General features: G+C 47.4%; 1 protein-coding gene across 3 annotated transcripts in view; it reads left to right on the top strand.

The window, feature by feature from the left end:
• Positions 1-26586, top strand: part of LOC116429173 (uncharacterized) — a 90096-nt gene that overhangs the window by 56202 nt on the left and 7308 nt on the right. For all 3 annotated transcript variants that reach the window (XM_076365767.1, XM_031981796.2, XM_076365766.1), the window contains exons 4-10: positions 12708-12857; positions 15057-15251; positions 16591-16676; positions 16971-17167; positions 17696-17813; positions 18624-18863; positions 21587-21744. In XM_076365767.1, coding sequence (XP_076221882.1) covers positions 12708-12857; positions 15057-15251; positions 16591-16676; positions 16971-17167; positions 17696-17813; positions 18624-18863; positions 21587-21744 — 1144 coding nt within the window. The remainder of the gene's footprint in view (positions 1-12707; positions 12858-15056; positions 15252-16590; positions 16677-16970; positions 17168-17695; positions 17814-18623; positions 18864-21586; positions 21745-26586) is intronic.

Below are 26586 nucleotides of genomic sequence, written 5' to 3'. Positions count from 1 at the left end.
TTGAGTCAGTTTTTTATGAAACTGGAGCATAGTTAAATTGGATTATTAATTACTTTACCGTGGAAGTTGCCGCGTACTACTTTCGAGATACAGGAAATAGTTCGATAAATCGACTTATGGGTCGTAAAGTCAATTTCGATCCTGTAGCGGCTGCCAGCGTGTAAGGAGAAACTACGGCGAGCTGCAAAATAATAAATTCGACGCTGTTTTCCCCATGGCGAAACAAAATATCGATGTCACAGGCGATCTCGTATCACCGCCACGTGCCAGGTATTCGTTTTCATAAACGATTAACGAGGATCCATGGGACAGTGGGAACACCGGATGGTTAGACTAACATTATTTAACGTCAAACGCGAACACGCTCGGATCGATCTCGATTCCTCCGCTCCGCGACTCCGTTCGCCGTTTTTTTCTTCGTTCGCCGTTTACCCGCTTCCGAACGTAAATAAGCGGGCAACGCATTAATCCGGGCCCTCGTGGAATTATATCATCGCGGGAACGTTGATGGTACAGCGGTGAAGATAATTGCTAATAACTTATCGCGCGCAATTAAATTCCTGCCGCCAGGAACGCCGCGGTATTTACAACTCTTGCTATTTTTAATCCTGGAACGGCGAGGTTCGGTGCGCAGGGTTCTAAAATTACAACGAGACTTGTTTTTGCCCCGTGTTGCGGGATTGGAAGATTCGGCCGTGTAAAATGTATTTCTTCGACGTCGCGTTTCTCCAGCTGTTTGATTCTCCACGTAGACCTCACTGTGTTTTTATTGTTAATAGAAGAATAGAAGTATATAAGAGAATAAAGAAATATTACAATTTCTAACAGTATTAATCCCTTGTCTTACAAGGAACAAATGTATATATTTTTTATTATACTATTATACATTTATAATTATATATTTCTTAGTTCATTCGAATGCAAAGTAAATATTATTCCTCTGTAATCAACTATTATACTTAAAAGGTAATATAGGTGTAACATATGCTTCGAATTTTTCTATCTTTCAAATGAATTATTAATGACAAAGTGGCCGTATCGATCAGAGTTGTAAAAGAAGAATAGGTTAAGAGGTTAAAATAAAACAATCGGCAGACTTGAGTATTACTGATCAGTGAACTGCACAGTAGAATAGGAATAAAATATGTCAGACCTACTAACTCAACGAGGAATCAAAGGAAAATCACTAGAAGCTTCAGAATATAGAAACGACTGAAATATGAATTGTTAATACCATTGAACAGTACTACTAAATATAAACTATCATTAACAGCTAATATTCTTTATTCACACTTGTTCCTCACGCTCCTAAAAATACGTCAGCCCTATTCTGTCCACAGCAAACGATCGAAAGGTCGCGTTCCCCGTTGACCATAGGTGAGCGTCGCCCAGGTAAAAAGAATTCCGACCGGCTTTCCCCAGCAAACAGAGGTGGAGCATCATATTGCATTCGTCCCCGCATCTTCATCTCAAAGAATTACGCTCCCTTTGAGAGCTCCTCGACCATTCACTTTGCAGGCAACGAAGACACGTCGTTATTCGGCTCGGGCCGCCGGTCGGGCGGACGGTATGCATCTTTTATGCGGGACCGTGCGCAGCAAAGAGCAACCACCGATCCCCGTGTTTCTGTACCGACGCGCCGGGAACACGACTCGGTTCCCTCCATTACATCGATGCGTGCGTTTCGCGGTCGGAGCACAAGAGCCGAACCGGGATTTCCCGGCTGAGGGGCTATTTGCGTTCTTCCCCGGTCCGATTTCCTTCCCAACGTTTCGTTTGCCGACCCAGCGATTTCCGGTTGCCTAATCTTCCGGCTGACCCGGGACACCCATTTCCCTGCGACGTGTGGCCAAACAGGGAAACAGAACCCCAGCCGCCGGGGTGGCGCAACAAAAGGCAGCCGGGACAGTTCAGACGGTAAGACAACCGAGCAAACAACTGGTGGATCACAGGCCCGGGCTAAGAATAAATCGCTCGGTAACTTTGCATCGATCCGTGACTCGGGGATTCCGACGGCCGACCCACGGATCTTGTATGGTTAAGCAAACACGTTTGATTTTCCCCGCAGATTCGAGCGCAACACGGCCCGCCTGCGATGAAAACGTTCGCGAGGCTGGCTTTCGTCCTCCTTCTTCCTTAACGCTTCGTCCTTCCTTTCTCCGGAGTTTCCCTCCGCTTTTTATTCTTCTTTATCTTCCGACTCGCCGGCCGGGAAACAGAACCGTGAGAGATCCGAATGCTCGATACGAACACACTCGCGCGGTGTGGATACATGGTCCGGCAAAGCCTTCCATTATCCTGGACGACGCTATTCAATCCAAGCTACACGTATTCCGATGTATTACGCGAAGCGTCTCGAGCAGATAGGGCGTCGCAACGGGACGATCGCCCTCTCACGTGCACCGTTCTCCATAAACAGATCCGTTTATCAGCGGACCAGCCGTGATAAACTCCCCGGCCGGACACGAGGATCCGTCAGCCCTACACAGACCAGTTTTCAGCCCTCCGTCCCGCCGCCCTTCGAGATACTCTAACCGTCGTTCGCTCGAGTTTTTCCCTTCGGTCAAAGAGGACCGAAGGACGCGGCCGACATTGTCGGAGGATGGCCTGATCATTGAACGACTCCGGGTTCGCCTCGCTTGTCCAGGCTTTCATGCTTTTTCAATGGTTTCCGTGTTCCGGCTTTCCCTCGGACCTCAACTGAGATTTCGGGCACCCTCAGGAGCACTGCGGGAGTGGTAAAACAACGGAACAGAGGGGATTAGGCAAATCGTGGCGTAACGAGATGGGGAATCCGCGTCTCGACCCTCGTCGTGACCGTTGCGTCAGATTATCCGTTTGTAAACGGCGGAATCGTTATTTCGGGATGTTCCGGGAAATATAGAAACGCGGAAGAACGAAGGAGCTGTCCCTTGTGAGGGATTTAATGCTCGGGGTATAAATCCTCCGGGCGTTCGACCTTCGGGAGCCTGATAGGCGGATTCTGGATATTTTATTGATACGTTACTTACCTTAGTTCGGGAGCCGAAGATTTATAAAACTACGGAAAGCTTAGGGCTTATCAGGAAACACGAGTGTAACTTGTAATTCATCTCCCAAGAAATAAAACTAATCAAGATACCTAACATCTACTTTATCATTACGAAACCAATTACTCAGCGCAATAGTCAGCAGCTACCATCGGAAGCAAAAAGCTGAGCAATATACAATTCCCACAGCTTCCCTCGGATCCTTCAGAAGCAGTCGATGCGACGCATCCCCTAAATGCATCAGCGCGCCGTTCACGAGCGAAGAACCGGGGCGCAGGATGGCGTCACGGAATTAATATGTTGGTGTCACGCCAGTAGTACATTAGCAGAACAATAAGGAAGTTAAACCGCGTCGGAGCAGGAGACCGTTTTAATATTCCTGCTGCTCGGTCGCGAAGCCAGCTGCTCGATTAACGTTTCGCTGTTAGACGCCCGGCGCGGGTGAGGGGGCGGCGCGGGGTGGAGCCGGATCCGCGAGTAACAGGCAGCGAACCGCGAGAGGTCTCGACACCGGGGCTGATTGCCGTAGGGGGTGAGAAACCGGGCCACCGTCGCCGTAGCCGGGTGTAACGCCGTTCTCCGACAGCCGTTCGACAGTCTCGTTTCTTCGCGAGTCTCGCGGCACGGCCGCGTCGTAAAAAGCGGACGACACGACTTCGCACTTTGCCTGCGCGGAACTGCGGGGCCGGGGGAAGCTCGGCGAACCGGTTGTTGTCTGGAGAAACCCGGCGTCGATAAATTCATATCGGAAGGACCGGCATCGACGCTGCCCCGTATTAAACGGGTTTCGACGGTTCGCGACGGTGTGCTGAGGGAACGATGAACGTCACGAGGAGTTAGGAGCACTCCGCGGCCGACGGAACGACGAAGAATTGTTAGGGAGTCCTCGGGGAGTTCGGAATTTCGGGATAAGGACTGATGTCCGTCGCTTGTTTGCTTTCTGAGTAGTGCGAGTCAATAATACCGACGACTTGAAAGCCTCCGGTTGATTTGAAGTGAAGGAGTTAAATTTTTAAGAAGTTTTATAGTATTCTGTAGCGCAATGGACATGAGAAGACTGCAAAATAATGGGTTTATATGGATATTATTATGGATTAACTTTTTAAGTGATACAGGTCAACGATATTTGAAACTGGAGGATTACTGTTTGATTTTAAACGAAGAATTTTAAATTCCACGTAGCGCGATGGTGTTCCGTAATGCAATATGCGCGAGGAGACTGAAGCAGGGAGGGCTTAAGTGCAGCGAAGTCTATTTAAATAGAAACAAGTTTTTCAGTTACGAGGGAATGGTAATCCGCATGTTACAATTATCGTTCGTGGACTTTCGCGTGCACCTGGCATCCCTCGAGCCTCGATTTAATTCGGTAATTAGCGCATTTGCGTAATTCAATGCCAGCTACTCGCCGATTGTAACGAGCGCAAACATCTACACGATCCGTTTAACTCGGATGTAACATTCGAATACGGTATCGGGAAGGGGTTTCGATTCGTCGGGAGCATTGTGCATTCTTCGGTTGTAGTCGTAACAATGGGGAAAGAACTGGAAAGTTTCGACTGGTTCCTACGTGTGCGGAAACGGATGTAGATATCGGATATGGACGCTGAAGAAGAGAGAGAGCTTTACACGCACGTAACAGCGTCGCGCGAGCATTGCTAATCATGTTGAATTTCTTGAAAGTCATTAGTGACCAGCTAAATCAAACGTCTGTATTCCGTTTAACTAAACGACAACTGCTCGGGAAATTCTTTATATTATTTATTATATTATATTATATTATATTCGTTTTATATTATATTATATTATATTATATTATATTATATTCCTTTATATTTTATCATATTCGTTTATATTATTTATGTTTATATAATCTATCTTTATATAACTGTTTCTATTATATAGATAATATAAAATTATGATATTCAGCCAAATAAACGATAAAGCGACTGAATCAAATAATTTGACATTATTATCTTCGTATTACGTGTACCTTCCCCGGCGAAATCTCCAGCGTCGCAGACAAAACACACGAAAACACCGAGCATTGAACGTGTTAACCTTCGACCTGGGGTTCCCCGGTGAAAAAGTGATTTCATAAACGCGGCGACTAGGGAGCGTTTCCCTCGTCGAGTGCCAACTCGCGTTACGACCTTCGCAGCGAGCCAAATGAAGTTCAGTTCCGATGCCGCGACGCGTCCCGCGGAAAACAACCGTCCGTAGCTTTTACTACCGCCGTTACCTCTTATTACCGCAGTCTCTTTCTGCTTTCCGTAACGGGACGTAGTTTAAAGGCGACGTTCAGCCGTGTGCACCTTTGCCTACAGGGAAGCGCTGAAATGCTGCTAAATAAGGGACACCATCGTCCGAGCATTCATTAAAACCGTGTAGTCGTATACTTTTCCACTGAATGCCGGTGGACTCTCAATGTGGCGCACCGCAGGATCTAAATCAAAGGATCTAGCTCATTCTTTTTCTGAAAGGGACTCGGCCTACAAAGAAGCAATCAAGAATTCATCTGCTGCATCTCCGCGAAGCACGCTAATCTAGCAAAGGTAGCCTAGATTCTTTCTCTTCGAATCGAAATCCTGATATCAATAGCGCCGCCGTGGGATCACCGTAAACACTATGGGTACCGACATCTGCCCGAACCTCCAGCAACCCTCGCAGACCGAAGTTTCCTGCTTCGGCCGCGAGATGGCGAGACCTTCCATATTTTTCGCTCGCCGAGGCCGCCCTGCTGTGAGGAGGGTTTGCGTTGTTTCCGTCAAAAACGGGACGTCGACGCCGCTCGACATCGTTGACCCCGAATTCTCGAAAAGCAGCGATCCTGAAACTACTGGTCGCGATCGGGGTAGTTGGAACGCTTACTTCTTTGCCGGAGTTCCCGGCGGAAGCGTGTGTCGCTGGCTGGTGTCGGCCATAAAAGAAAATCGGCCGAACGGGGGGCTGAGTTACGACGCCATCGATGTCCGAGCGTCGTATATACGCCGGCCATAAATATTTATCCGGTCAGGAATGGCGAGCGGCCGCGCTACGCCCGTGCAACGATAAAAATGATTACGTCGCGGTAAAAAGTGTCACCCACCGTTTCGCCTTCGGCACCCGCGGGCCGCGAAGGGACTCGCTTGTAAAGCTTAATTCACAGCGGGCGAATGTACTGTTGAGTCAGGACAACTGATAATTGATCGTGTATAAGGCTAATATTAGAATATGTGATTCACATTTTTGGACTTCCAAATTTGCAAATATTCCAGTGTTCAGATATTCATGCTTTCAAATTTTCAAATACCTAAAACTTTCAAATTTCCAAATATCTAAATTTTAAAATGTTTAAACTTTCAAACTTCCAAATGTTCCAGTGTTCAGACATTCAAGCTTTCAAATATTCAAATACCTAAACCATCAAACTTTCAAATTTCCAAATATCTGAATCTTTAAATGTCTAAACTTTGAAATCTCCAAATATCTAAATCTTTAAATGTCTGACCTTTCAAATTTTCAAATATTCCAGTGTTCAAACATTCAAGCTTTCAAATTTTCAAATACCTAAATTATCAAACATTCAAATTTCCAAATATTCCAGCGTTCAGACATTCAAGCTTTCAAATATTCAAATACCTAAACCATCAAACTTTCAAAGTTCCAAATATCTAAATCTTTAAATGTCTAAACTTTCAAATTTTCAAATATTTAAATCTTTAAACGTCTAAGCTTTCAAATTTCCAAATATCTAAATCTTTAAATGTTTAAACTTTCAAATTTCCAAATATCTAAATCTTTAACTGTTTAAACTTTCAAATTTCCAAATATCTAAATCTATAAACGTTCAAACTTTCAAATTTCCAAATCTTTGAATGTTTAAACTTTCAAACTTCTAAAGCTTCGATACAATCTCTTTCTCATTCGAAGTGCAGGCGATGTTTATTAAACAACGCTTAGAAAATTTCGTTCCCCCCTCGAGCGAGCTGACACAAATGAAAGATTCATTGACAGAATTTGATTGTTTCTGGCCGTTGAACACGAAGTCTCGGTGAAATTCTGGATCACGGTCCGACCGTGCCGTCCGTGTGAATCAAGCTTTAATCGAACGTTGAATTGCTTTATGTAGAAAACCGTCGCAGCCAGTTGGGCGAGCTGCGTCGACTCGAATTGTGAATTATTCCCGGCGCGTGTGTAAGTCACGCCGCCCTGTTAGGAGGGAATTCAACGATGGGAACGGTCGCTCGATAAGAAGAATGGAGGTTTTAATTTTACGAGGCCGGCGACCGTAACTTTTCGACGTATCGTCGATGTCGGAGTTATTGTTTTCGCGCGCGAGCATCTTGCGCTCGCCCCTTGCGAGCGACGCCGGTTATTGCCGCGAATTTCCTCGGAAGGGGCCGCGTTCCACTCGGTCTGGAAATTTAGGGGCGCGTCAGTGGAGTTTGATTTACCGTTCCTCGGGGGTTCGCGGGCTTGAATATTACGAGGTAGCCGGGCAATGAAATTTTTCTTAGTTTATTACGCGCACCGATAAATGTTACACTGTCTTCCTTAAATTCTGCTCTCCCCTAGCGAAAAATTAATCAGACGCTCGCGAATTGGTAATTTCTGACGTTGAAAATTAAGACGGTACCCAGGCAGTTCTTCCAGAACTTTTTCCACGGAAGTTTCACCTTAAAATTTCTCGACTCAAAGATTCAAGGAACTGAAGCTAGAAGCTCGCGAGTAGTTTCTTACCTTGAATTTCAAGCCTTTATTAAATAAAGAATGCTCCCTCGCTCAAGTGAAAGTGAACGATCTACCAGGATTTTGTTTCTCGTTTGGTGCCAGGGAAACTGCCATCCAGCGACGTCTCGCGCTAAAATGTTCCGGCGCTGTAATATTACAGAACGCCGAAGACCACGGGAAACGAGGTTTAAAGGTAAAATATGTTGCCGTACGGTTAGGCGTACTCGGTATCGTCCCCGCGGCAAAGTGCACCCGGCGGTATCTTCTCCCAGGTACACAGCCGGCCACGTTGCTCCTTTTTATTAGGATATAGATTCGCGTCGATTGATTTATGGCGGATGGCTCGATCTTCGCAGCGATGCACCGGGGCGCAGTGTCGGGGCAAGATGAAAATATCCCCCAGCGTGAGTCGCCATATGTCAATTTCCCGTGTATCGATCCGCCTTTTAATTTTCATGGAAATTTCACGACTGCACCGCGACCCGCGACCTTTATCCGCGGTATCCAGTGTACTGGAGTGCTTTTCCCCGGATTTTTCGCGATGGTTGGCGTTAAAGTACAAAAGCTACTCGAATCCGTTGGACAAATGCAACTCAAACAAATGTGTCCACAAATTCCTCGCTGACAATTGTTAACACATATAATGATTACACTGGTAACTACTGTATCAGTCAAAACGACTGGTTTTGATCTTTTTGTTTCGCAACTATTAGTATCTCAAACGCATTCAATAATTGAAATGATCTGGAAAATAAATAGTTTCATTTGAATACTATGACGAGTGTCTAAAACAACTGACAAGCTATTGTCACAATTTTTATACGGATTACATATTAATCGTATTAAATGCTCGGTTCTAGTGTTAAGTATCCCAAATGACTGGAAATAGTTTTGAATGATGTATATCTATAGTAACCTGGAATAATCTACTGTTACAACTTTAATAAGAATCACATATCAATTAAACGCTCGGTAGTCATGTACAACTATACTCAAGGAAATTCCACAGTACCTTTATTTTCTAAAAAAAAGCCTCATCCGATCGAGACTTTCAATTTCTTCGCAATTTCTCCGCGCGAATTCGACGAAGCTTATCGCCTCGTCAAAAGACACCCAGCTGATTTTGTCTCGCCCGCCTTCAAGATGAGAACGAGATTAACATTCAAGCGACAAGTGTGTGACGTTCAATTTCCAAGCTGCCAATCCCGAAAATTTCGATTCCTGGCTCGAAATTAATCTGCAAATTAATTCGAACGAAGCGAACGCAGTCTCCGCAGCCCCGTCGACACAGTTCCGCCCTCCGCGTCCCTTCGTTCTCCCTTCGTCCCCGTCCCTCTAGCCGCCTCGCCCCGTTCACCATCGAAACACGAGGGAATCAAATTCTGTGACCCAAAAACAAAAGTTAATTAAAACGTCGGAACCCGCGGGTTCCCGGGCGAACGCGCGCCCCGCGAGCATCCTTCTGACGTTCGGTGGCGATGATGAATCCCCGTCATTAACCATGGAGATGAAGCGTCCCGTGAATAGGGGTGGGATCGCGCGAGCCTCCTTTCGAGCACGGCCATTTGCGCGGGAACGCAACAGAAAATAGGTCGATACGATCTTATGGAAGCGGCCACGCGGCGCGTTTATTATTGCAAGAGTGGCCACCGTATGATCGCACCGACCTACTTCCCACTGTTTCACCGGCGGGACCAACGGCTGCCGTGGAAACGCATCGAAAATTTTCTGCCGCGTGCAGCGTCGCTAGAACTGCGATTCATCGGCAGCGTTAAGCCGTTTGAGAAACGTGAATGTTTCTGGAGAAAGTTTGTGGATCTGTTGGTCTTTCTTCGGTAAATCGTATTAATCCTCTGCATTAGGAAGCTTTTCACTAGAAATGTTCAATGTTTAAGACTAGACAACACTATTTGAAACGAACTAATGAGAAAACATACGTAAATTAAGAAACAAAGCTATTTTGTGTGAATGTTTCATTTATTTACGCATTATACGAAATTTAATATTATATATTACACTTTGTGATTTTATTATATCAAATCAGTGATTGAGAGTCACCTCTGAAGTGCAAAAGGTTCACTAAGCGTTTTAGAAGAATGTCACTTTGAAATTTGGTGCTTCGATGGACATGCGATTATTAATCCCTTGGCGTACTATTTACTTTCGTTACTAAGCTAGTGTAATATTTTACTATCGACAATTTGTAAGAAATACAACAAAATTTTCCATTCTACTTCAGGTGGAAATTTCATTTGAAGATAATACATTGACAACAGCAAAATAGTTGTTTGCTTTGATCCGTGGGTAATGAACAACACTGATTCTTGTTAAATCAGTTTAGAAATCTTTATCACGAGTCTCACTCGTAATTGTACAGCAAGGGGTTAACTAAGGCGATATGTTGGAGAAAATAAAGCTAAAGCACCAGACTGAATTCCCTCAAATTATTTATCATTCACTTTATGAAACTTTCTCCCGAAAAATCCTTAATCTAACAGCAAGTCAGTAACGAAGTGAACTGCAACATAAACCAAACAAGAATTTCCGCTGCGAGGGAACTTCCCGGAAAGCCTAGTCCGTAGCGGGTTAATCCGATCAGCACGTTCCTAAAATTTCACAGACCTCCACTCGCGTCCCGATCGCTCCGTATTTTTTTCTATTCCAACAATAACTCGTCCGGTCCGTGCCTTTCCTGTGAAACATTAGAACGTTATAGCGCGCGGCCGGAGAGTTCTGATCGTTCCGCGCGCAAAAACGACGCTCTTTGAAACGCGAGCGGGGACAAAAATGTGATATCATCACCGAGTACGCAAGCAACGATTCGTCGAAATTAATTAAAAGCGATCGCCGCGAAATAATTCCCCTTCATGTCGTCCGTGTATTTAATCAGGGAAACGAGGCGCCATTAAACGTTAAAAATTCCACGGAATAAAGACAGGCCGTAACCGGGGTTGCCGCTAGACGCAACCCCGTTCCGCCCTAAGCACGGGGAATGATTCAATTCTGATCCCTCGGAGGGCGCGATATTTCTCTGACAGTCCATAAACGTGTTAACAGGTCGTCAGCGACAGTGATCGTCCTCTTCCCCACGAGCGGTCCCCTTTCCCCCGACGTCCATTTCCTCCCTGTTTACTTGTTATACTTTTTTTGCGCCCCTTCCGGCGAGCGCGTCCGGCCCAGCCGTCGGGGAAGACGTACGGCCGGGCATTACCATAACAAATTCGGCTCCCGCCGCAAAAATATTAAGCGAAGGATTACTGATATCTGCTGCTCGTGGGTTCGCGAGTAATAAACCGCCCATCCCTTTTTTCCTCGCCGCGCAGATGGACGGGATAAAGCCGGATGGTAGCTTTCGAGATTGGACACGCGCGCATACCAGACCGCCATTATATTTCACTCTCACGGAAAAACGGGGGAAACGCTACCTGCGCGGCGCGGCCGGGCGGTTCGGCGGAATCCGAGGGGCTGAACTCCGCCGAGACGTCCCATCCGCCGGAAATTACTTAAGCAACAGACTCCGGTCCATTTTAAAGAAACATTCAGTCCCGGCGAGGACTGGCTTCTCGGTAAAAGTTTCGCGGCGGTCCGTACCTCGCCTGGATGCCGGGAAAGAATTTACTCTTTGTTCCTGTTCCGCGGGGGAGGGAAGGGAAGTCCGGGCTTCCAACCTTTCGCCGCGGAGGTTGGGAAATAAGGCTCCGTTGTTTCCGCGGATACCGGTGGCTCCGTTCTACCGGCGAAGTTTGATTAATTTTTTGGAACCGCGCGTCGTGTTTTGTTCCTTCGATTCGAGGGTAATGGGGAAAGGTTTAACGACTGTTGTTCCCGGGCGAAACGGCGCGTTCAGAACGGAGCTATGATTAAACCGACCGTGAGAGGGAAAGCGCGGCAATTTCTATTTATAATGGGAACGTTTATTTCCGGGCGACGCTTCGGGCTGGATTGATTAAATGACAAATGATACGAATAATAGAATATGTATCGTTTACATTTGCGTAGTAATTTTCGTGAAACTACAGTACTCGGAGCATGAATAATATTTACATGAAATCAATGATAATAATTATTATCATTCATTATTCACTATTATTACAATTGATTAGTTACTTTATTGTTGTTATTACTATTGCAATAATTATGATCGTTTCCGAGAATCAATTACGCTCTCCCTCGTTCGCCTCGATAGTATCAATAACAGAAACCACGCAATCACCACAACACAACCATAAATGCGCCAAGACGTATAATAAACCAACCGCGATCGACCGTTCCTCTTACCTCCTCCGCGCTGTAAACGTACCTTAAGGATGCAGCGCGTGCATACGGCGGAGCAGGGGTTCCAAATCGACGCTGTATTCAAATGTCAGCGCGAAGCTGGTTCCTCGGCGGAAACTACAATCGCGTAAAACAGACTCACCAATAAATCCCGAGAGCCGCAGGGGCCGGCGGGCGGCGGTGGCCGGCGGCTCGCTCTAGTCTAATTTGTGGATCGTTCAGTAAAAGGAAACTACGTCGTCTACAGGATGGGAGAGAAGAATTTATAGACACCCTAATACCGAAAACTCACGGCGGATAGTTTTGGGAACAAGGATGGCGTGCGAGGGTCGCCGGACGAGCGGGGCAGCGGGGAGGGTGATAAATTTTGGGAACTGACCTGACTTCACGTGCGCGACGCCCTCCCCGCGGCCGAACTCCGCCGATAATTCTTCGGCTGACGTAAATCAAAAACCGTCGCGAAAAACCGCTGACAACGAGGACGCTCTCGTAGAAATCGTAATTCAAGCCGGAACATCGCGGTTGTTAATAAGCGAACGGCGGTGCGTTCCGCCGGCGGCCGGCTCCCTCGGGAGAGCCTAACGCTCGTCGGAAATGTTGCTCCCGTAATTCCGTGAATGTTTAAACGCTTTTCGCGTGCGCCAGCCGAACCGATGTTTTCCCGCTCATTAATGCGGGGATTTTTCGTTCCAGGACAGAAACCGCTGCGGAAATATCCGGTGATGGTGTTCATACACGGCGAGAGCTTCGAGTGGAACAGCGGCAACCCGTACGACGGCACAATATTGGCAGCTTACGGGAACGTCGTGTTCGTCACCATCAACTTCCGTTTAGGCATCCTCGGTAAGCGGATAAAACCTAATGACCGGGAGCATTCCGGCGGAACTGCTCGATAAATCGGGCCCGGTGGTATAAGTCAGCTGTTCACGGCTCTCTTTCGCGAAGTCTCGACAGGGACGGGGAAGATGATGGGAAGCGATAAAGAGATTACAGAGGGGGGGAACGCAAACTGTAATCGTTTCGGATCCGAAATTTCATCAGGAAATGTGGAACAAGCCCGACGCGAATTTATGAAATCTTACCGGAGCGCCCCGTAGCCGGCAGTCTAGCATGAAATCAGGAATTCTGCTTCATTAACGTTCGCGCTCCGCTGCGCCATCGGTTTTTGATCTTCGACAAGCTCCTTTTTATTTCCTCGCCGGCAACTGTCTATCGACCCGTCATCTTACCGCGAACCGGGGCGCGCCGCCGTTCCAATACCTTTTACAGTCCACTCGTATAAATAGTCCGGCTCCTCGCCGTTCCGAACTCTCGAAAGTTCCGAAGGAATTTTTATCGTCCGGCGCATTTCCTGCCTCGATCCCCGCATCAAATTTCTGCCCGTATGGAAATTCGAGTAATTTTCGTAGCATCCCCGGAATCGGGGTGCACGCGGAGCGCAGCAGCTTTAGGGCTGACAGAGGAAGGTTTTACGTTCCCCGGAATAACGACCGGGTTATCGATATTCGGTTAACGTGCCCGCGGATGTTTATTTCGAGTTCACTTCCGCATCTCCCGCGAAGTTTTCGTTCCGCGCTCTCCCGGTTTCTCGGGTTTAATCACGCGGCGGAGCGTTGAACGGCCGAAGAAAAACTGCCGTTCATTATTCCCGGGACGAAAAAGCCGCGACGATTCCGCGGCGCGACCGTAAAATTCCGCGCGACCCACCGTCGCGTTCTCATATCGCGCGAAAGGAAACTTCGCCCGGCGAGAGAGGCGCCGAGACAAAGGCGTCTCCTCGCTCCCGAAACTTCCCCATCGATCCCCGCCGTTTTTCCGCGAGCCGGTCCATTTTTTCCTTGTCCCGCCTCCTTCCGGCGTCCGTGACCCCCGTAACGACACGCTTCCGTGCTATCCTTTCTCCTGAAATGATAACGCGAGCCCGCCGCGCGATGCAAATGGACGGACGTCGCGGCGCGGCGCGGCGCGCCGTATCCGACAAGTGGGGGTACTTTAAGAGTTGCGGCCGGCGGAGAGGAAGGAAAAAAAAGGAAGAGGAGGCCGCGGAACCATAATCATAAATTAGGTTAAAGTGCTGGGAAGGCGCTTAGTTAACTTCACCCGTCCCGCCCCCCGGCCCCGCCGCGGCCGGGCACAGTTAGCTCGCGAGAAGTCCGCGGATAACTTCAGCCCTTCGCAAAACAAGAGAGGAAAAATATGGCCGGCAGCGCGCCGCTCGCACGAGTAAAAAAGAACGATCGCGGAGCACGAGGGTAGTTTACGTTCCGAGCTGATTTCTTGGCGTGCGGAATAGGCCGCTATTTTTCCTACCAACGCATCTCGATATTTTAATGGGGGTAGTTAAGGTTGATTTATAAAACGGCGGATATTGTTCCGGAGAGAACGATTCGTTTCAATGAGTTCGTTGTTCGTACGTGGAACTCGCGGGGGCGGGCTGGCGCGGATTGAGAGGATTGTTTGTAGACAGTCGGCTGACAGCGAGGGACGTTGAAGCCCGTTCGGAGAGTGATTCTTTCGAACTGTTATTTGAACGTTTCAATGGGAATAGTTCCGGGGAACTTTTATTCTGGATAATTTACGGGATCTGAAGTTTAGGTTCATCGCAACAGTCCTTTGTAATATTTGGAACAAAGGGTACTGTTCCGAGTACCGAATTCGATATTATAACAGTTTTTAAGCCACGGTTCAACAGTACAGGACAAATTTTTGGCTGAAATTTTTTCTTCTAGAAAGATTTGAATGAAGCAGACTGTCTACGAACTGTTTCAAGTCTTATGTTTTGTCAGTCTTGACTAGGTTTAATACTGGATTACGGTTAAGTAAAATTGGATTCTAATTCTATATAAACTCCAAAAGTATCTATTGAGATTTCATGTGATTTAGAATTCAGTTTGCGTACTATTAAATCAATTTCATCATTCATCGAGAAGCATCTGTATTTTCAATAATTGCAAGGGAAGAATTTCAAAATGGCTCATTTTGAGCCGTGCGGCAATTGTAGTGTTAACTGATGCCGTCTCGTTTATGCGATTCTCGTTGCAGGTTTCTTGAGACCAGGCACCAGGGACGACACGGCGAGCAATTTCGGGCTGCTCGATCAAATTGCTGCGTTATTATGGCTCAGGGAGAACATCGCTGAATTCGGTGGCGATCCGAACAGCGTTACACTGGTCGGCCACGGTACCGGCGCCATTTTTGCTAATCTGCTGCTTATCAGCCCTGTGGCTAATAAGAAAGGTAACGGTTATTGCGCTGTCGCGTGTTTGCGACTTCTGCGATCCCTGAATATCAAGGGGAAGCTTTTAGGGGAACACGTAACCAACATTCTCGCGGTATCGATAAGGGTGTGCCTGTTGGTCCGTGATTTGAAAAAATGCGGCATTCGATGTAGTTTAGGGGGGAAGCAGAATATCTGAGCATTGGAACGATAATCGTGCGACATTTTATTAGGGACCTTAAACATTCGACGATAAGCATGAAAGCTTTGAAAATTTTTATTCTGAGTACAAATAACTTAGAGGTAGTATACCTCTGTTACAGGCAATGTAATTTTTATATTAGAATCACAGTTTTTAGTTATATACTGAACAATATGTGACAATGTTATTTATATAATCTGTAACCTTATATATATATTTTCATAGATTTCATAGAGCAAAATACAGAAGATGGAAAAAGTATAATATTATATCATTAGATTGACTTGAATTATTATTACTGCACGTTCATATAGCCGGATGTCACCGCATTAGACAGCATTTTTTATAATATAGAAATGTTTTCAAACAATCATAGTTCAACTGAGTGAGCTATGGTAATTCGATTTGGTTATTCACCGGTGACCCCCATGGCATTCGTGTTATATAATTCGACAGTAGTACAACTCAATTCTAAATCAGACGAGGATAAAACACAGTTATATGTATATAGAATTCTAATATAGGATCACAGTTTTAATCGCGAAACTGATCAATACCAATGTTATTTAATTATCCCAAAGCTCTATATATATAATCTACAATGTCAAGTGGTACAGCTCATTCTCACAATAACCAATTTCTCATATTTGACAATTAGACTTTCACTCCTTTCCCTGTATTTCTCGGAATGCCAATAGAGGCATAAATAAATTCCAGAAGTATCATTCAACAAATGGAGGCTCCTATATTTACTATACCACTCGTTCAAGTAGTATAACTCAATCATAAGCCGAACGACCTCTGCAGGCGTCGACAACCGCGCTCGGAAGCATAAGAACCGCGACCGTATGGAGTTTCCGAGACATAGTATCTCCTACGCGGACCCACATACTCCCGAGGGAGGTCGTGAAAGAGGAGCATAACCATCGAGGAAAGGGGAACGTTGAAAAGAAGGACGACGATCATTTTTCAGCCGTGGCGAGGGTGGCGGAAGGGAACATCCCGCCGCCGACCGGGGGCACAATGCCGGCGTGTCCGGTCAATAATTATATCGTGCAACGAAAAATAATCGAACTTAATATTTTACGAGGGAAAGCCCCCGATCCCGAGGGAGGTCGGGTTATTAATCGTTCTCACGTTCCTCTGTGTGTGTCCAGGTCTGTTTAAACGGGCGATATTGATGTCCGGATCAGCGTCGAGCGCGGACGCGATTGGAAAGGCTCCCCTGCAAATCACCAAACAGGTGAGCATCTCCTTCTTCGGGAAATAGAGCAACCCGAGATCCTCGTTCTCTCGGAGATCCGCGGAAGATGAGGTTGAATAAAATTCCAATATCCTCGGCGTCGACGCGCGCGGCTTGTTTCGCGGATTCTGACAAAAAAAAAAGAGAGAAACGAAATTGAAGCGGATAAGGCGCCATCGCGATTCGAACACGTACACCGGGAAATATATCGCTCCATCGTTTCGGCCATGGAGAAAACACGATCGCAGGAACGTTCATTGCGCCGGTGAGAAATGGTACGATTCATTTTTCTAGGTGGCGCACGCCTTAAATTGTCCTACGACGACCGACAGCGACCTGGCGTTCTGTTTGCGCGACCAGGACGTGAACACGCTGCTGGATGTGAAGATTCACAAGCCGAAATACGTGCCCGCGTTCGCGCCGCTGATCGATAACGCTGTCGTCCCGGACAAGCCTCTGACTTTAATGAAAAACTCCCAGTTGTTCGGCAGGTACGATGTGCGCGCATGCTGTACCTTCTAAATCCTACGCGCAACAGTGAAACCTCGTCGTAAATTTATTGGCAATTTGACCCTTTTCGCGATTCAGTGAATCAAATTGCTATGTGGACAAATGACGGACTCGGGAATATTTTATATTTGAATGACAATCTTAGATTTATTTTATGTAAAAGATGCAGTATTAAGTTTCAACGCATTCGTCTCGAGGAATTCAGTATTTTTTAACGTCGCCGATCTTAAATTTATACTTTCATCCGTTCCCATCGATTAAAAGTAATCCGTGTCACGGTACGTCACGCGAATTCATTTTCTCCGGGGACACGGGCGAAATCCGGTTAAGTTTTAATTATACAAACGCAATGGAGCCGCTACGGTAGCTTGGAATCAAGAGACAAAGCGCCGCGTACAATGGCGCACGTTCGAAACGACATAGAACACGTTTGACTCTTGATATTGCGTTTGATCCAAGCAGCCAGCCTGGCAGGAAGTCCGCGCGATATTGAGTTTTCGTTTTCCCAGGTTCGATTTGATGTATGGTGTCACTGAGTCGGAAAAATTTCATATTCTGCCACCGGTTGCTTTGTTGCACGGAATGCTGGACGAGCAAAGGGACGATGTGCTCAGGGATCACGCGAAGGTATGAGACGAGCCTAAATTTGTTTATCCGAATTTGTGCAAATTAAAAGAGATTTAATTGATACTTTATCGATACAGGATTTTTTGACGCTTGCAAAAGTTTGCGTGTGGGTGACGAGTGATTGAAACTGACAATAAACGAGCATTTCTGAACGCATGAATTTGTGGGGAATTTCCGAAAGTTTGTATAGGATTTTTCTTAGTCGACAGGAAACGCGAGAAGAGGATGAAAGAGTGTACTTTCTAAAGGTACACGATAAAAACTGAGAAAATGGGCAGTATGTGAAGATCGATCAATGAGAGAACACCTTGAGAGTCTATAGAAACCATAGAAGTCTTCTGAGTCCTATTTGTCAAATTTGATGTTACCCTTTCTTTATTAACCCCTTGGCCTATGATTTCCTTTTGAACTCTGATCGATACTTTCTCGTTAATATATATATTAATATATTTCCTTTTGAGTATAATAGTTGATTACAGAGTGATAATACACACTTTGAATTCGAATGAACTGAGTAATATATATATTTGTTGAAAATCTTCACCAATAGTCTCACTCGTTGTAGGTCAAGGGGTTAATAAACCATCATCGCCGTTAAACTTCGCGAGTGTCTTTCGTTCGATCAAAGCGGCGCGCGGAATTTACTTAAAAATGGTCTGTGCAGCGAGAAGACGGATCGTCTGCGAGGGATCGAAAGAACCGTTGAATAAATTTTCCGCGGAGAAGTGTTCGCGGGAGAAGTGAATTTCTCTCGATTCGGTATGCATTCCGGCGGGGAGAGAAGTGACGTGATATTTTCTTGGTCGGCAGGCGACGCACGAACTGGAACCGGAGCTCATTCTATCAAAGATTCTGGAACAATACGGCGATTTCTCGGCTGGGTACACGAACGAGTACGCGACGAAGAATCGGGATCTGGTGCTGGAGGCGCTCTCCGACAGCGGTACCGTCGCCCCATTAATAATGACCGCGAATTTACATTCAAGGGCGAACCCGAAGAGCTACATGTACGTTTTCTCGCATCCGAAGGCGATGCAGGACTACTCGGGCGTAAGTACGTTTCTGTTCACACGTCCCGCCGTACGTTACCGGCCCGGGAGATTTATCGGTCCGCTCCGGAGACAGTCAACGTTATCTCGAAAGAATGATTACGCCGGGGCTCTTAGCCAAGAAATAGCGCCGCCTCCGGATCGGAAGAGACAAAGCTGCTTCACATCTCGCGGAGCGCCGTTCCCGATGTCTTTTTCTTCGCGGAACGCGGACCGTAGGCCCTCCGGGAGTAGTTTCTTGAACGCCCGTGCCCTTTAACCCTCGTCCTGACCCCCGGTGGTTCTCGGAAGTTTCTCTTGCCCTGCTAGAAACTCGCAGCCGACTGCAGTTGTTTTTATTAAGTTCCAAAGAAAATTGGCACGCCGCCCGGGAAAACATTTGTAAATATAAACTCCGGCGCAGAAATATGTGATTGTTCGCTCGATGAACGACCATGCTCGCTGAATATAAATGAATACTTCGCGTGCCTCGAGTTGGAACGATTAAACGAAAGCGACGGAATTTTTAATCTACAATCCTCATTGCCTTTTACCTCTAATTACAATCCCTAGTCTCGATAAACATCTCTCGAATTTCAATTTCCTAGCGTTTAATCCATGAGAATCTACGTCTACCCAAAGGATTCATCCGTCGAACGCGATCGGACGTTCTTTCGATAGTAAATTCACGGAAGTAGATAAATAATAATCTAAATGGATCGCGAAGCCGCGCCGCGCAATCTAATCAAACGGAACCGGCTCCCGAAAGAAGCTCTCCTTCCGAGACACTCGGATCCGGTCGTTCTCGAATGAGCAAAATACCGCGAACCCAGGAAGGAAGGCGGCGGGGGCGCGCTGCGCGACCTACTCTAGACGCGAGTCGGCTTAGAATGTAGGAAAGTGGAGCAGCTTTCTTCCCGGAGAGCACGGTCTGAGACCACCAAGGAATCTTCACGGTGGCGGCGGCGGCTCGCACTCGCGGCGGTCTCTTCCACCAGCTGACAAATTCATCCGGGTCAAGGATCCCGGAAGCAAGGAGAAATATTACGGTAGCGCATAAATCGCGGACGGTCTCTTCCCGTCCCGTCGGGCCCCCGGCACGAAACTGGAGCACGTACGATTAGACGGTGTACTTTGCATTTTATTCATTTTTACTCCGCCGCCGAGCTCGTCGGCAGAATTCCTTCAGCCGGGGGAACAGGGAGCGTGACCTACTGGCTATTCATTGTATTCGCGGCCGCGCCAACGCGCGGCGAGGGGGTGGGGGGGGGGCGAAACTCCAGGGGAGGGAGAAAAATCCCGGCTACGGAACCCATTTGGAGCCCGGCCAACTATTTTTATCGCCGCTGCGTGCCGGCTTGTTACGCTCCGGGTACAGTGACCGGCGGTGTCGTTAAACCGAATGTAACAACGTTTCTGGTTTTCAACCCGAGGTTAAAGGGCTGTCGCTACCATTGGACGCCGAGTTTACGGACGACCCGGCCGTAGACGGTGTTGACTCGCGACCGCTACGCGGTCTCGTCCGCCCGGCGTCCCCGGACGGTCTTGCCGTTGGCTCCCGGGAACGGCGACGAAACTAGCGACAAGCTGCTGGACTTCTTCCGGCCGATTAACTGGGGAGCCTTTGTTACAGGGTGAAGGTTTTAGGTAGAGATATCTGAGGATGAGCGATGATGTATGGAAAATTACGAGTGAAGCGGGGAATGTAATTTTTCTTGTGGAACACTTCGGTTTTGAGGCTAGTCGAGTATTAGTTTGATTGATGTGTACAAAAGTGGAGATAAATGGAAGTTTGATTGACAATTTTCAGTTTCAGTATGTTATATATTGTTTTCTTGATTTATCTTATGTAACGTTAGTTCTCTTTGTAACTCTGAATCTTAGAATGATCGTTCGCATCGATAGCCTAGTTATGGAACGCGGAACTTTTAACACTAGGTTTACGGAACGCAAATTGACGCATATTGGATTTTAGAAATATTATTTTGTAAATGTTGCCGATTTTGATTGATCACATTGACATGTACCCCAATTACCTACTGTCAAATCTCCAGTTTCCACAATGTAAATAAACGAGCATCAATTCTTTCAGGAATAATAGAATGAAGTGTACGATAAATGCCCGTGAACCTATTGTTAAACACCCACGGTGTTCATACTTTGCACTACGATAGTACGCAATCGATAACAAAAATTGCCGCTACGATCGTTATTCCATATCCGTTCGCCCACGCGCAGATAGAAAATAATCCATCGCTGGAGCATGGCTTCGCGCGCTTTCTCCGGAAAAGCGCGTCTATTCTTCATTAAACTAGAAATGAAATATTCCGGATGGATGGAGTAAATAATTCCAGGCTCTTCGTTCGAATCTCCAATCAAATGAAGCCTATCGCGGATGAACAGGGTCAGTCCCCGGGTACCGGTACGAGTATAATATTTCAATTATAGAAGCAATTAATCGTTTGAATGGCACACGGCGGATACGTATCCGTCGAGCGTATCAATTGTCCCGGGCTCGGTTGCGCTCTCGATAAATTCCGTCGAGCTGAAGGGCCGAGCGGGCCAGGTAGCGGCGGAAGTTAATAACACCGAGCCGGTTGCGTTCGAAGACGAGAGGAGCGCGGGCTCCGCTCTTCTTCCGGACCGCGAAATTTCGGCGAGCCAACCGCGCGAAACTTTGTCACCCGATGATGGCGACGGATGCGGCTGGAAAGTATATATCGAGTGGCCTCGTTATCTTTGCAGCAACAACGCCAGCGCACCGTGCACGGCGAAGAGCTGCCCTACGTGCTCGGCGTGCCTCTCGACGGGAATAAATACGAGCTGCGACGCCGATACAACATCGGCGAGACGCTGTTTTCGGAGGCCATGATGAACTGGTGGTGCAGCTTCGCGTACGTCGGGTGAGTCCCTCCTTTCCGCCGCGAGCTGCTCCCGCGACATTAGCTCGTTAGCTTTTAAGGTCATCAGCCGCGTAACAAGAGTTCTCGGGTAAAAGTACATGCAGCTTCCTAATTAAATAATTCCGTAACACGCCGGCCGAGGAAAGTTTCAAGTTCCCGTTAATTCGTCGAGATCGTCGGTGACACCGTTACCCGCGGCTTCTTTCGACGGCCGGGAATATAGAGGTTCCTCGGGAACGAACGGCCGGAACGTTAATCGGTTATCCCCGGCGTTCGATCGTGTTTAATATAATTTATCGAGCCGCACGCACGCACGCACGCATCGTAAATATCGAAACTAATTGAACGCAAAGCTCGCGTCGCTCCGTTTAGCTTACGTTTTAATTATCGCTAGGCGTCCGAGGCGCGTGTGGTTTATCGCTATTAGAACCGCTAATGTGGATTTTGATTATACGCCGGTGAAAAATGCGCGATCGTTTACGAGGTCCGCGGGACGCAGGCTGTACGCGGAGAAATATTGCACAGCCGATTCCACCGCGATCGTGGCTTCACGGTTTCGCCTCGGCGTGCCGCCGGAAGTTTCGAATCCCTCTGAGAAGCGATGGGAACGGAGATAAGTTTGTTAAGTCAATAAGCCTGAGAAGCTGCGAGTAATTGCGCTAATTTATCGGGACCGAGAACTAAGAGCATCGCCGGTAGTTCTTAAGGATATCCAGGGCCACGGGAAACTTATGCAACATAATTTCGTTAAGAACGAATCGCGAACTTCCGGTCGATCGAGCGCGTCTCGATCGCGCTTACGCGAAACGTGTATCCGTCATTTTATTCCGTCTCGCGGCCGACGGTTCGACGAGCGATGGAACACGTTCGACGGCACGCGCGTACCGGTTAATTAAAGGAGAAAAGAAATCTTAAAACGAGCACAGCGTGCGTGGAATCCAGCGGGGAAACGGCAAAACATCGTTCAGAGCCACTAGTGTCGCTCTCCGCGCGTGATGGCGCTAGAAGCTCTAGTTTCGAGTGCTTTCGAATCGTCGGCGACGCGTTCGACATTACTCACGACTCCGGGGGCATTGTTTGCACGAGCTGCGCGCGGAAACGGATCGGGTCCGCCGGAATCGAGCTTGTTTCACTTATTAAATAATAAATTTCGAACGGTCGAGACGAGGCGGCGTTCGACGCCGGAAAAACATTTCGCGAACCATCCGAGTCGCCGCCGCCGCCGCGGTCCCCGCCGAGCCCGTTTACAGTTTTACAATAAATCCAGCGGTGTTTTATAGAAATTCCGGAACAATGGGTCGTACACGTGACAACCGGTGCCAGCGGAGAAACAATTTCGCGGTGTTCCGAGCCCCGCCGGGAAATATTCGCCGGTCTGAAAATTCATTATAAACCGAGCCGCCCGTCCCGCCGCCGCTGGCCGGCTCCCTCGCGCGGGAAATAGACGCTTTCAAACATGATTTTCAATTATCCGCACCTTTGAATATTTATGTTTTGTTTCCTCGTATTTCCGCGGGGCGGGAACGGCGGGCGGCAACAACGCCGGGGAAATTGACGTTCAGCCGGGGCCCGGGCGATAGGAGAATCGGAGAAAATTACCGGCAAGACGTTAAACTGTTCGGGGCGCGGAACAACGGAGTTTTAATGGGAATTTAACGAGACGCGAAGCTCCGTTGAATCGGTCGGATCATCAAAAAGCCGGAAAGTAAGGGGACCGAGGTGCAAAGTATCATGCACTATATTGCTACACGTGAAATTACCTTTCTACGCGGAACGGCTTGAATATCCCTTACGTTTTAACGGCGCCGTTTAATGGGTACAGTTTCGATTATTCCTCGTTATATTCTTCTCGACGCGAGATTAAATCATTTATACCATCTCGCTAACAATTACCCGCACGCCTCGGTTGCTTTATTCGAAAAATCCGCGAACGTCTATTTCACTGTAATACCTCTATTCTCGCGAATCGGCGCGCAGCAGTTTCCATTTCATACTCGTTCCACGAAAATTTTTATATTATGCATAATCAGCCGTAATGTATAATTCGATTACCTATCGCCGGAATATTACGGTCGATCTCCGAGCGGCGTAATTTTCTAGAGGGAAATTAAAGAATTAAAAAAATTCTGTCACAAAGGCGGACACGTCCTCGACGAGTGGCCATCGGCGGAAGTAACTTTCGACTGCGGGGCTTTTGATGTCGGCGCTCCGCGCGGCCGGTCATGTTTCGGCATCGAGTCCGGCAGCTAGCAATTTGACGCTTGTTATTCTGATACAGGGTATTGGTGAATTAACGGGCCGATACATCGGCCATTTTAATTTTCCCGATACAAGCAGATTACCTATATATACACGAATCACTCTCACATTTCATCTGGATAGATTGGAAAGAGGGCGGCGGCGAGCTCGGCCAATCGATTCGGCTGTTTTATCTTCGAAAGCACGAAATTTCCCTCGTATTTCAACCGGCGAATGGACCGCGCGTTAGGAGATAATTTTCGAAAGTAAACTCCGCTGGTAATTGCGCGTACGACCGGGTCCATTTCGCCGGGAACACTCTTTTCCCCTTTACACAACACCGCGGCATTGTTCGATTGAACTTTAACTTGACTTCCCGTATCGCGGCGCCGCTGTTATTCGCCTCGACGTGCTCGAATTAAAAGTGATTAAAAGGTGATCCGTGTCTTTGCCGGCGACACGGGGCGGGCGACGATTTAAATGTTACGCGCGGGTGAAATCGGACGGAAATTCTCGATGGAATTTAATTCCCGGTGTGGCTTTTCATCATTTTAATTAGCGTAACCGAACCACTCGAACCGTCGACCCGTGGTTTAATTAAACTATACACTTTGTAGGATGCAACTGGACCGCGTAGATCCCACAGTCGCGTTTCGAAACATTAATTGTATTCAATTAAAGACAATTTCATCCGTTTCATCGATGCGGACTGGAGTACCTGCCTTTCGCGCGTGAGATATCCATCGAGATGCATTTCCCTCGGAAACCAATGTGTTACCGTTGCACCTTGACGTTGATCATTTAATACATCAATCGTCGCGGTGGCGATGAATGCAACTTCTAGAATGATTAATATCGAACGAAAATATTCAATAGCGAAATTAGATCATAGCGCGATACCAAAATCGCGAAATATTTAATACACTTCGCATCGATTAATCTACGCTACGAAGGGACAACCGATGAAACACCAGGTTCTGGCAACGCGTTAATCATAGTACGCCGCACAGCTCCCAGCCATCAAGAACTCAATCGTTCCGAGTATTGCCGACATCGGCGTTCGGTAGACGGTCGGGCAACCGGTGAACCGAGATATCGATTAAACCCGAATTAGAGAGCTGGAAGGTGCACGGTGTCCTCATAAATAACATTGACTCCGTAAAAGCATTGTTAGCGAGGCAACTTGCTCATCGAGCGCCACCTTTCCCCGTTCCTTTGTCCTCGCTTTTCATCGATTCCCCGGGAACCCCGTGCGACCAATCCTCGTCCTTGTATATACTCCTCCGTCGGTAGAGATCGGTGGCCGGAATTCCGAGGCAATCGGCTCCGTTTCGACTTCGAGGCGGGAACGATGATTAGAATTCAGAAGTTCGGTATCGCTACCCGCAATCCCGGCCGTCTCCGCCTCGCTATCGCGGCTCGGTGAAACGGCGCGGCCCGGTGTCGCGAATGAAACGAATAAATAAATTTTTTTATTAGCCGAGGCCCCATTTACTCGCCACGGTCCGCCGTTCCGAGGAAATCGAATCCGGGAACGGGGTACCGTAATCGAGATCCTACGGTGTGCGCCCGCCGCGGCGAACCCTCGCGAGAGCGTTTCTAACGGTAACTCTCCGCGGAGAACAGAGAGCAATATCATTCCGCCGGCGCTCAAATATCGGAAAACCGGCCCAATATCGAAATTTTGATGAAGGGTAACTCCACCCCGCTACGGTTACGCGAAACTCGCGCCTTACTGGCTCTAGGTATATACTCGCGCGCCCTATCCTTTCTTCGCTCGTCGGTGTCCGACTCCGTCCTTCTCGCTCGCACGCGTGAAACAAGTATCTCAAAGGTAAGGCGATTTTCCGGCGCGGAACGCCACGATTCTTCGGTGAAACGCGTTCCGGCGCAGTTCTCGCCGCTCGTAAAATCCACCGATTCCCGACCCGAGGAAGGCGGAGAACCATCGCGCACCTGATTCCCGTCACACACGCTCCCGATCGTCCTTGTCCGTTCACCCACGCTCCCGAATATGACTCGTTTTCACGCGCCGAACGTTACGGTTCGACGTTCGCTGAAATCTGTGTGATTTTCAATTAGCAGAGGGTAAATTTCGTGTGATCCGAATAAATGTGGGAGCGTTGAGCAGTGTTTGTGCGCAGATTCGAACGGCGGTTAATAAAATTCCTGCTTTTTGTACTCGATTTAACGGGCATTTGAATAAATGAACGGAAATTCCTTTTGTTTGTCGTTACGCTACATTGCATAATAGCTGCGGTGTTTATTATTTACACTTCTCACGTTCATTTCAATTTATTTCATTTGCTTATTCAATATTCAGTTCGTTATCATCAAAAAACTATTGAACCCATCCAAATATCATCATCCAAGAACAACAAACCTCTACATCCCGTTTAACGCCCTCGAAACTGTTTCCCTAGAGATATTCAAAATTCCCCAATTCAATTCACCCACAAAGTACGAATCATACAAATCCATTACACAGAGTTTAACGTTAAACATCGAACTCTATAATCCTACCGTATCAAATCAAGTGGTGCCTCTCGAGTACAAAAGTTTTAAATCGATCAGAATCAGCGGCGAAGGTTCTCCCCTTCGAAT

Source organism: Nomia melanderi, chromosome 3 (assembly GCF_051020985.1).
Source record: "Nomia melanderi isolate GNS246 chromosome 3, iyNomMela1, whole genome shotgun sequence".
In the NCBI taxonomy this organism is placed as follows: Eukaryota; Metazoa; Arthropoda; class Insecta; order Hymenoptera; family Halictidae; genus Nomia; species Nomia melanderi.
The sequence above is the reverse complement of the archived record's forward strand: the minus strand, read 5'-3'. Positions and strand labels throughout refer to the sequence as shown.